General features: G+C 28.9%; 1 protein-coding gene across 1 annotated transcript in view; it reads left to right on the top strand.

The window, feature by feature from the left end:
• The window catches only part of LOC107466302 (proteasome subunit alpha type-6), a 4,953-nt gene extending 948 nt beyond the window's left edge, over nt 1-4,005 (top strand). The window contains exons 2-9 of the mRNA XM_016085302.3: nt 180-274; nt 346-427; nt 702-798; nt 1,166-1,224; nt 1,381-1,463; nt 2,544-2,639; nt 3,252-3,311; nt 3,667-4,005. Coding sequence (XP_015940788.1) covers nt 180-274; nt 346-427; nt 702-798; nt 1,166-1,224; nt 1,381-1,463; nt 2,544-2,639; nt 3,252-3,311; nt 3,667-3,759 — 665 coding nt within the window. The 3' untranslated portion in view covers nt 3,760-4,005. The remainder of the gene's footprint in view (nt 1-179; nt 275-345; nt 428-701; nt 799-1,165; nt 1,225-1,380; nt 1,464-2,543; nt 2,640-3,251; nt 3,312-3,666) is intronic.
• The last annotated feature ends 8,514 nt before the right edge of the window (nt 4,006-12,519 follow it).

Here is a 12,519-nt window from a genome sequence, read left to right as displayed (position 1 = left end):
ACATATGTTTGTGCCATTTTTCCCACTCTAAGGATTTCATGACAATCAGTGTGATGATCCCTTATTTATCATATTCATTGTCTTATGAAATGTTTTCCTTTTGGCTATTTTGGAGTGGAAATAAACTGACTGTAGTGTAATATGTTTTAAGTTGTGGGTTTTTTGGATGATTGTAACAGAGTATGCTTTCAAGGCTGTTAAGGCTGCTGGGATCACCTCAATCGGTGTACGAGGAAAGGATTCAGTTTGTGTTGTTACTCAGAAGAAGGTTCCGGTGAGTACTGATATAATTCTTTTCTTTGTGAGTATTTCTTTTGGCTGCTTAATTGTGAAAGTGTAATGCAGGACAAGCTATTGGATCAGACAAGTGTTACACATCTGTTTCCCATCACCAAGTACCTTGGTTTACTGGCAACTGGAATGACAGGTTTATCATTCATCATACCTTTTCAGCATTTCTCTGCTCGAGCACTTATGAACTTTCTTAGCTACCTTTTTCCATCAAATGAAATAAATCTTTAGCTACCTTTTTCTTATCATTCATCATACTTAATCTATAAATTGAGGTTTGATATATGAGAAATGCTTATATTTAAATCAGAGTAAATAAATAACTTATTAATTGATATACTCTGAAGAGAGGTACATCTTTATGTTCTAAGTTCACTTTTGCTTTATCTCATTGGAATACCTTTGTCCAGCTGATGCTAGGACATTAGTTCAGCAAGCAAGAAATGAAGCTGCTGAGTTTCGGTTTAGATATGGATATGAGATGCCTGTGGACATATTGGCTAAATGGTAAGTGGTACAGTTTTATAAAAGATATTCAGCCACTAAAACAATTATTAGCTACTTATTGCTTTGTAATATCTGCAAATTTAAATGTTAGTATTCTAGTGTAATTGTCAGTATCCAAATTGTTAGATTATTTTCCTCTTGTCATCTCCATATTTTTCAATTGCCTCAATGTTTTAACATATACATCTACTGTGACTACTGGAAGATCTATTCTTGGTGGTTGATGCGAAATAAAAATATTCAATTGAACTTCATAGTAATTGGAAAAGGAATCATCGATCCTTCCCCTCCCTTTCCTGCGGCCCTCTCTATGAATTTCATATTGCCATCTTTTGGTATCCGACTTCTGAAATATTTTCACCAACAGGATTGCAGACAAATCTCAAGTCTATACTCAACATGCTTACATGAGACCACTTGGAGTAGGTGTGTTTTCCTTACCCGTTTCACTTCTGAATGAATTTTCAGCCTGGAGAATCGTACAAGTAGTTTTGTGGGATCACAACCATTTTCTGCTTTTATTACTTCTTGTTGTTACTACTGATCTCTTTTTGTGATTTTTAAATCTGTTGTGTTGTGAAGTTGCCATGGTTTTGGGTATTGACGATGAATTTGGCCCCCGCCTTTACAAGTGCGACCCAGCTGGTCATTACTTTGGTCACAAGGTAAACAGAGGATCATCTCTCACTTACATTGATGTCAAAAATTCTTCATTTGATCTAATTTAAGATGATGGAAAGAATGAGGATAGTAAACTTGATTCCATAAATTTTTCTGAACTATGATTCTGAATTCATCTACTTTAATTATTTACTATGAATGTCATCATAAAAGGATAGAGGGTTCGGGACGATGAATGCAAGTTTTTATGCTTTATACTTCATGATCTTTTTTCTTAGTTACTGTGTAAAATAAGACTTCCTAGTGGAAAATTGCTTTCTTGATTTGTTATATCACCAGAATGAGGTTTTATATTGTCTGTATTTAGATGAATTATATGGTTGAGGAATTAAGAAGCTAAATAAAAATCCTATGGTGGATTGGTGATAATTTATCTGAATATTTGCTCTGAAAACAATGTTTAACTTTGTGTGTGTGCTTGTAATTTGATAAAAGGGACTATTTTAGTATTGTTAGGCAATAGGTGAAAAGGGTTTACATAAATAATAAAAAGATAAAGGAGTTTAGCATTTATCTCATTAAAAGGTGAAGGTTGCTGTAAGTAGTATGGAGGTGGTGAGGGAGATTGTTGGAAAATTTTATGTTGAAAATCATGGGAAGTTGGTGCCCTTGATTTCTACATGAAATTTTTTATATGTATTGTTTTCATGTTATAAAATACTTGATGTCAAAGTACACGAATGAGGCTTAACCTGTACTGAGTTTTTATTTCCATTTCTGTTTCACTTTTGGACCAAGTTCACCTTCCTTCTATGAACTATGGATGCTGAGAAACCTATCTATCTTTGTTCAGTGGATGAATTATTTTAATCTATATTTTAATTGTTTGTGCTGTCTGCTTTGGTGATTGCTTTATTTTTTGCCTCCCAGAAAAATGTTTTGTTTTCTACTCCTTCCGCATTCAAATAATTGTGATGTACATTGATTTTGAAATTTTAAACGCTAAAAGTATAGTTCTCTTTTGGGGCCATCTTTATCATTTTTAATCAAAAGTCTGTAGCTTCATGTAGCAGTACATAAGACAAATATTCAATGTGTCTAAGAATCTATTGCCATGTACTCAGGCCACAAGTGCTGGATTGAAGGACCAAGAGGCGATTAATTTCTTGGAAAAGAAGATGAAGAGTGACCCTTCATTTACTTATGAGGAGACTGTTCAGGTTGCATTCTTACTTTTCTTTTAAATTTTTCATTACTCCCATTTTGCGGGTTAGCTCCTGCATTTGTTTCGATTTTCAAAGATATCTTGCCAGATGATGACGCTTCATGCATAATGAGATGAACACCCAACTCAAGTGTAAACTGCATATAGACATTGGGGAAAGCGGTGAGAGACGTGTGTCTTTGGAGCATATAATTTGTGTCGACCATTATAAAAGCAACCCTTTCAATAAAGACTTTGATTTTTGAGGGAGACTTAGAACATCACGTGGTTCCTCCAAGTTTTACAGTATTTCTCTATTAGGAGGGGAATTAAGCATTGGAAAATACGATTTGCAAGTGAAAACTAATTAACTGTTCTCAGTTCTTGAGACAGGGATTTCAAAAAGTTGAATGGAATCAAGCGAAGGACAATGTAACTTAGTGCAATAACTTTCTATCGTGAGTTCATGGGGGAATAACGAAAGTTCATAGTTTATTATCAGAATTAGAAAGTTGATGATGCAAGAAATATCAATTTTATCAAAATCATTTATTTATTAACGAGTTTATTGAACCATTATGTGATAATATTTTGTTTCTAACTGTATAGTTTCCCTTTTTTTTTTCAGACTGCGATCTCTGCTTTGCAATCAGTTCTTCAGGAAGATTTTAAGGCCACTGAGATTGAGGTAGAACCTTTATTTTAAAGCTCTAATATCTTTTGTAGGACACCATGGTATGGTAAACCCAAGTTATTTATAGATTCTGCGCGAGTCACTTGTTTCTCATTTATTTTCTATATTCAGAAATCTTGCCTGATTTGGCTTCTGCCTTGCTCAAAATAGTAATCGATTCTATTGCTTAGGTGGTTATAGTAACTCAAAACAGCTAAGATTGTGATAAATTAAAGCATTGCATTATAATGTGGGGGCTTTACATGATTAGTTGTGGTGGAAATCAGAATTAGGGATGATTTTTATTTTAATGTTTTAAAGAGAAAAGATATTGTGTGTTGCAATTGATTATATTTTCATGTTTTGTAAGGTTGGAGTTGTCCAAAAAGAGAATCCGGAATTCAGAATTTTATCGACGGAGGAGATCGACGAGCACTTGACTGCAATAAGTGAGCGCGACTGAGTTGGTGGGTTTAGATGAAAACAAGGATAGACTGTTGAAACTCTCTTGTTAAATTATCATCATCACCTCTTTAATTTTGGGGATCATTGAATTAATATTGGAGTGTTAACAAAGTCTCGTTCAACTGCAGACTAAGCAAGAACCGAGGTTGTTTGTTTTCACCTTTTTCTTGGATGATTGATCATGTTTATTTCCCTTCGTTATCTTGATGGATAAGATATGTCAAAAGCCGCTATACCACGAGAACTGAGTTTGTACTTCGTAGGGCTGCACTTAATCTGTTAGATGCTTGAATTTTTGAAGGAGGGATAATTTGGAAAAAAGAAATTGAATTTTGACCGAAAGACGTTAATATGACGAAAATAAAATGTTGGCATGTAAGTAGAAGTAGAACAACAAAACTGTCCGGATAATTTTGAGATTTATTCCAAAGCTGAGGGCAAAAGTGGTATTTTGTTCTAAATTAAATTTAAGCTTAATTTCAAATCTAATTCACATAAATAAGTTCAAGTTTTAATATGTATTAGCTACACGCTAAGACATTTGTCAATAAGAAACAAATAGATGTTTCAAAAGTAATTCCTGTTTTTTATGTTAAAATAATTTTTTAATAACATTTTTAATTTCATTGTGGTAAATAAATAACTATTAATTGCATATGTTTATTGATTAAGGATTGTTATACATCTAGGTATTTTTTATTCAAGTTTATTTAAGTAGGCTCAATACTAACAAAAATCACTCTCATTAAAAGAATGAAAAAATATATGGAATCAAAAGATTACCAGCCAAAAACTAAATAAAATTACATTAATTTATATTAATAATTAATTTTAAATTTATGAAATTCAAAATTTAAAAAATTTATACACACACAGACCTCTCTTTCACCAATGCTGCTGGAAGCGTCGGCGACTTCCATGCTCTCCGGGATGCCCTCAACAAGCGCATCCAAGACAATTGCTTCAACACGAAGTCCACCTTCGACTTCGTCACCGACAAAGCCTTCTCCTCTTCCCTCCTCAACCACCTCCTCAATTAGATACAAAAGGATGCTGGAAGAAGAGCAGTGTGGCGGCGCCCTTCTTGAAAGACTGGATTTCTGGCTCTACTATGTTACCTACATTTGCGGAGGAACTATTGGGCTTGTGTACAGCAATAACTTGGGACAGATTGCGGAGCCAGTGGACACGAGTTGTGACATTTCTACACTTGTGATGGTGTATGCCTCCTTTTCCTTATTCGGTCGCTTGCTTTCGGTTCTACCCGACTATATTGGTAGCAAATTGTACTTTGCAAGGACTGGTTGGCTATGCATTGCACTAATACCCTCGCCGGTTGCATTCACATTCATGGCGCTATCACAAACTCCCCTCGCACTCCCCATAGACACGGCGTTGATAGGCTTCAGTTCTGGATTCAAGTCTTGTGCTTCTCATCAGAATAGCCACGACAGGGATTATAAAAAAAATATTCATTTAATATGAAAAAAAATATTCTAATACTTAACAAAAGAAACATCCAATTATATTTTAGCAAAAATAATTAAATATCTATAAAATTTTAAAAAAAATATGAAATTCTTAAAGAAACAGAGACATTCACATTTACAATATAAAAAAAATCGAAAAATATATAAAAGAACATTCATTTAGTATGAAAAAGAAACATTCTGATACTTAGCAGAAGAAACATCCATATATATTAACTCGTAGAGATTTTAGATTCACCAAAAAGTATTTGGCTGATTTTTGGCTAATACCCTTTTGGTTCCCTAGCATTGCTCTAAAAGAATTGATTACATGGGCATCTTTTTTTTCTTCTTCTTCTTTTTACGCTCGTTTACGCATGGAACATTGTCTTCTTCTTCTTCTTCGCTTTCTTCTTTGCGTTCCTCCTCCTCCTCATTTTTTGCGTTCTTTTTTCTTCACGTGTTTTCTCCTTATCGTCATTCTTTTGTTGTTGTTGCTGCTATATTTTTTTTATTTTCCTCTTTCCTCTTTGGTGGAGAAGCGGTAGAAGGTGAGAATGAAGAGTTTTGAATTGTGCAGAACAGAAACGAACTGAAATTATATTTAGAATGAACCAGAATTATATTCAAAATGAACTGAAAATTAAATTCAAAATGTAAACTCAAATAAGCACAGACTAAATGCACCTTATTTAAATCTAGAATGAATCGAAATTACTTAATGATTGCAATACACAAACTTAATTCGAAAACAAACACACAAACAAAATTGAATCATGAACAAAAATACATCCAAATCCAGCAATAGATTTTGCAGCATTATATGTTTTTTCTTCTTTATTTGATTAGATGAACAAGACAAGAAAAGAAGAACATGATGAGAATTTTTGAGGAATTTTTTTTGTTTGAATTTTCTACTCTTTTTTTTGTTTTATTCCACTCAAAATAGTGAAATAAGAAGAATCATAATAAAATAATTCACTCCAACGCGATAAAACTCTACATACTTGATGTTAGTAGCAGCCTTAAAGCATCAGAAGGCATTTGAACTATTAGAGATGCAAGATAAAAAATTTGTTGAAGAATTAAACAAAGGAAGAGAGGTATCTTCAATTCAAGATTTGGATTATGCTAAGTCTGTCTTACCATTTTTGGAGATGTTTTATGATGCTACACTTCGCATTTCTAGATCCTCTTATGTCACTAGTAATTTATACATGAAAAAAGTGTTTACTCTTGGAAGGAGGATTCAACAATATCGTGATGTTGATGATTTGGGCATAAGTCTTATGGCCAGTAAGATGAAAGTAAAATACAACAAGTATTGAAGAAATGTAAAAATTATTAACATGTTAATTGATGTAGTTCTAGATCTTTGCCATAAATTGAATTATGTTGAGTGATGCCTAGTTAATTCTTTCGGTGTAGAAGTGGGCGGTGAATTAAAGACAAAGTTATCTTCTTGTCTTCATTCACTTTATAATTTATATCAAGGCGCAGATGAAGGAAATTAAGATGATATCCTCTTCCAACCAAGTGCAAGTGATAAAGCCAAAGACATTTATGATATAGGATTATATCGCCGATCAACTGGTCACAAATGTCTTAAATTTGAGCTTGATCGTTGTTTGAATGAAGATTGTGAGTCAGATGATAAGCCCTTGGATATTTTAGGATGGTGGAAGGCTAACTCGAATCGGTTTTCCGTCTAGCAAATATGGCACGGGACATATTGGTTATACCATTTTCAACAGTAGCTTCCGAGTTTGCTTTTAGTATGAGGGCAAGAACCATTGATCAATATCGTAGCTCATTGACTCCTAAGATGGTAGAAACCCTTGTATGCATCGAAGATTGGCTTAATGAGACTTTTTCTCTTTTCTTGCACCTAAAATTTTGAAGAGTTTGAAAAGATCGAGTAAGGTAAATTAAATATTAAATGTCTCTTAAATATATCATATGATAATTTATCGATTCTAATATCTATTTTATAGTTTTTCTCTATCAGTTAGTTTGATATATATAGTTTTTTTTGTATGCAGATTTAATTTTATCAGAGGACATTATTTGTTCAATAGATCCAGATTCAATTGCACTTGAAGATGACTAAAAAGTCTTGATTATTTATGTGTTTTTTAGTTATGTTCTAAACACTCTAGGTATTAGACTTAATAGAAAAATGTTTTAATTAACTTGCTAGGATTTAATTACTTATTTTATTCTTATTTCAATTTTTTATCTTGTTACTCGCATTCTAACACTAATTCAGAAATGGAAGCTGTGAATGCATATTATTCAGCAGTGTTTGATGGGTTTGACCGTTGGCATATAATGATTCAAATCTTGTTGCTATTAGTTCAAATGTTACTTATATTATTTTTGATATAAAAATCGATTTTTTGATATAAAAACTAATTTTTTAGTTTTAAAATTATTTTTTTAAAACTTAATCTAAAATTGATTATTTTTAGATTATTTTTCTAAAATTGATTTTTATTTTAATAATCGGTTAAAAATTAATTTTTAAATTTTTTAGTCAGTTAATAACCAATTTTGTTATGTAAAATTAATTTAGTTAATTAACTTAATCTAAATATTTGGTTAACCAAAACTAGGTTTTAGTTTTTAAACTATCTATAACCATGTACAGTTGTACACACATGAGACAATCTTGTGCAATTTGATATTTAACTACAAAAGAAGACCTAAGTATATTATTTTTTTTATTTGTAATCTAGAAGAATAATTACATGCATGATAATTCTTGTAAATAATGATGAATTATTTGTCTGCATAAAATATTTTTTTTGTGTCTGACAAACTAAAAGAAACGAAAAATGAAATAGAAAGCAAATGAAGAAAATTAGAAAGATAGAGTAGAGACAAGATTCACCTCCATGAGCAAATTAAGCTCCTCCCAAAGTTGGAACGAGGAATATCAAATTATCATCACTTCAATATATATAGGAGGTGACGAAGAAAATGCTCTATCACTGAAAATGAGAAAAGTATACCATAACAAAAGTAAATTGAATAATTGTAAGAAAAGTGTGATTTTAAAAAAATAGGATGTTGAAGAGTATGAGTTTTAGGGAGTAGCAGTTGCATCCTAAAAGTTTAGAAGAACAAAAGGAATTTGAAAAAAGAAAATCATAGCATAAATCACTAAAAATCATAAGACTAACATAAATCACTTGTCATATGGCAACGTATATTTATATTTTTTTATGATAATTCTAAAATTTTTTTACTAGCTAAGATTGTATGGTTTGATTCTCACCTTCTTATATTTTAATATTTTTCAACGAAGATATGAAAAAGTCTTTGAACAGTTTACTGAATTTTAGACGTGCACTGGTAGTACTTTCAGAATATAAATGTTATTTAGGTTTTTTTTATGTGTTATTTCAGAATTCATTCTTTTAAGAAGGACAAAAAATTATTTTATATGTTGTATATATATAAATATGTGTTATAAAAAAATATATGATATATTTGTATTTATGATAATAGATGTAATTGTTTGAGTTGTATTATTTGTTGGTTTTCTTTTTGTAATTAGATTTTTGGAATGTGTGTATATATAAATTTATTTCAAAGATAAATCTATTAATAATTTGAGGGTTTAAAATTCTTATAAATTATAAAATAAAATTCTCTACAAAATTAATTTTGATTATTATATATAATAAATTTTTCAACAGATGATTTCATATTGTCCCAAAATAATATTGTTAAGGACCAACATGTTTTTTTTGGACAGAAATAACATTATTATCCTTTAAAAAAATAAATAGAAATTGAATTGAATCTTTACTTAATAATCAAAATTCAAAAACGTTTATAAACAAATTATATTCATAACTATAATTAAACTAGATTTATATGTATAATCAAACTATATACATTACCAAAACATAATGAATTAGTTTTGTTTTCATAAAAAAATTAATTATTTTATCATGCAAAAGTTTGATTAATTACTCTTTTATAAAAAATTTGGTTATTTTAATAGTTAATTATTTTATAAAAAATATATAGAATATGTATAAATATAGACAAGTTTATAATGACTAATTCATATTACATTCACAAAGCATTTTAATTTTGATAATCAACTGCCAAAAAGAGATGGAAAGAAATTAAAATCTCTGAATATTTAATGCAATGAAAATCTATACGTTTAGTGGTTGACTTAATTATTTCCAAAAGATAAGTTTTCGTCTTCGGAATCTTTTATCAGCCAATTAATGAGCATTATTTAGATAAATCCAAATAAATATTACGAAACAACTGTCACAAAATCTTATTTATCAATAAATTCCTATTTAATGATGCATATATATTTAGTGTTTAGGAAAAAATTAATTATGTTGCTATAAAAAAAATAATCATGTGACACATCTAATTATTTTTTATAACAAAAATATTTGGTAACAAAAAAAAAAGCCAAAAACAACTATAAATTTTTTATTTAACATTTATTAATTATCACAATAATTAATGAATACTAAATAAAGTAAATTCTGATTTTTTTTGTCTATCTAACATTAATATTCAGAAGATAATAAAAATTCAATTAAAACAACATAAACTTATCTTATTTTGTATTTATTAATCGTCTAATGCTAAATAAAGTAAGTTTGTATTTTTTTCTCCCTAACATTACCATTTTAGTAATTAAGTCCAACCAAATTAGTCTAAATTACTCGCACAATATGCACGAAAATCACACACTTCTTCTTTTTATTCCTTTTTCTTCGCACGCACGTTCCTTTCGTGTCCTCTTTATTCTTTTATTGTTGCTGCATTCTTTTTTTATTATTTTTTCTCCTCTTTCTTCTCTTTTTGGTTTTATTACAATATTATTTTGTTTAATTTTTTTCTTTTCTTATTTTTATTCCTTTTAAGAATGTGAAGTTTTAAATTGTACAGAATTTATTAAAAAGAAGTACTAAAATTTTTTATTGTGACTCAAGAAATTTCTTATCCAATAAAAAATTATCAGAAACAAAAATGATATCAAAATTTCTTAACTGTGATACATAATTTCTTAATTATTAACCAATTAAAAGTTATCAAAAATAAAAATAACACATAAATTTCTTAACTATGACCCATAAAATTTCTTAATAAAAAATAATACTTAAAATTTTTAATTGTGATACAAAAAATTTGTTATCCGATTAAAAGTTATTAAAAATAAAAAAAATTTTAACTGTTACACATAATTTTTTAACTGTGACACATAAAAATTTTTAACTAATTAAAAATTATTAAAAATAAAGATAACACATAAATCTCTTAACTGACCCATAAAATCGCTTAGTAAAAAGGAAAGCATGTGTATTTAATTGGATTTGGTTTAAAAAATACTTGACTATCTAATATTTTATTTTATTAAAAATATATAAAATAATATATATATATATATAATAATTAATTTAAATACTAAATTTTCACCCTCGTTATGTTGGAGTAATTTTTATTTTATTATGAAATCATGCACGATTGCCATATATATATAGTGGCCAAACTAGAAGGTTTTGGTGCGAGTGTAACACAACCACTGAGTAAAAGTTAAATTAGCATTTTAATGATGAAATTCTTCTCCCCTTTAATCCTTTTCTTTGCATCTCTCTTGATTTGCTCATCAACCAGTAAGTTTCTTCTCTTCTCTTCCATATTATTATTGCTTTTTGCTCTTTTTGTATGAACTATGAATTAACAACTTGCAGCATGAATATATTATAATTCACACTTATTTATAGGTGGAAACCCAGGTGAAGTCGACTTCACGTGAAGTTGATACTGAGAGCCGTTAGATGATTTGACTGATTTGATTAAATTTTTATCCAACAGTTCTCAGGTATCAACTTTACGTGAAGTCGACTTCACCTGAATTTTCACCTTATTTATATTATTATGTAGATAAATCATATTAAAGTTCTTGTAGTAAATCTATATACAAATTTTAGACCTTTATTGCACTACATATACATCAAATCTACCTTGGCCATATTGAAGATTATGGTATTTAATTTAATTAATTTAATTTTTTGGAGGGATGGCGACAGGTACAAAGTTATTATCAGGAACATGTAATCCGGAGAAACCTCCAATTATCCGAATTTGGTTTTGCAAAAATGAAGTATGCCAGAAAAGATGCAAAATTGAACATCCTACACAAACTGAACAACCTCGTTGCGTTGGCAGAGACACTTGTGTCTGTTGCTATCATCCATATAGTTGAGGAAATAAATCATTTTCATATGATCAAGGGGGTTTTATTGTATGGGGACAAATCCCAAATGAATAAAAAATAAATAAATTAAAGATTATTATTGTATTTGTTCGTATCGGGTTAACGATACGTATTTGAGAAAAATTGAGATTTTGAGATGGATTGTAGTGTGCTATAATAAATATGGATTTTAGTAATGTCAAAATTAACGTCTTAAAATTGTTTTTTTAAATGATTTTAGACAATAATTTTTTACAATATTAATATTAAAGTTTAATTTTTTATTATTTTATAACAACAAAATAAAATCGTTCTATTTGATTATTTTAGAAAACAGTTTTATAACCGTTATAATGATTTACTTTTAGGCAATGAGTTTTTAATATTGTTTAAATAATTATACAAGAAACGCATAAAAATCATTGCCTAAGAATACTTAATTTATAGTACACATAAAAACTGTACATTGCCACAATTTGTTATATTTTAAAATTATTCTATTGGATGGTCTTAGACAACGATTTTTACATTGTTGCTATTAAAGTTCAATTTTTTATTATGTTATGACAATAAAACAAAATCGTTCTCTTTGACTATTTTAAAGAATGTTTTATAATCATTACAACAATTTTTTTTATCAAGCAACAATTTTCTAATGTTTAAATAATTATACAAAAGCTACCCATAAAAATCGTTCCTAAGAATACTTAATTTATAATACACATAAAAATTGTTGCCAAATTTATTATATTTTAAAATTATTCTATTAGATGGTCTTAGACAACAATTTTTACATTGTTGCTCTTTAAATTTAATTTTTTATTATTTTATAGCAACAAAATAAAACAATTTTCTCTGACTATTTTAAAAAACACTTTTATAACCGTTACAACGATTTTTTTTATCAAGCAACAATTTTTTAATGTTGTTTAAATAATTATACAAAAGATATGCATAAAAACAGTTCCCTAAAAATACTTAACATATAATACACATAAAAATTATTCCTTCCAAATATAATATTTATTTTCAATTTTTGACAAAA

Source organism: Arachis duranensis, chromosome 1 (genome assembly GCF_000817695.3).
Source record: "Arachis duranensis cultivar V14167 chromosome 1, aradu.V14167.gnm2.J7QH, whole genome shotgun sequence".
In the NCBI taxonomy this organism is placed as follows: Eukaryota; Viridiplantae; Streptophyta; class Magnoliopsida; order Fabales; family Fabaceae; genus Arachis; species Arachis duranensis.
The sequence above is the reverse complement of the archived record's forward strand: the minus strand, read 5'-3'. Positions and strand labels throughout refer to the sequence as shown.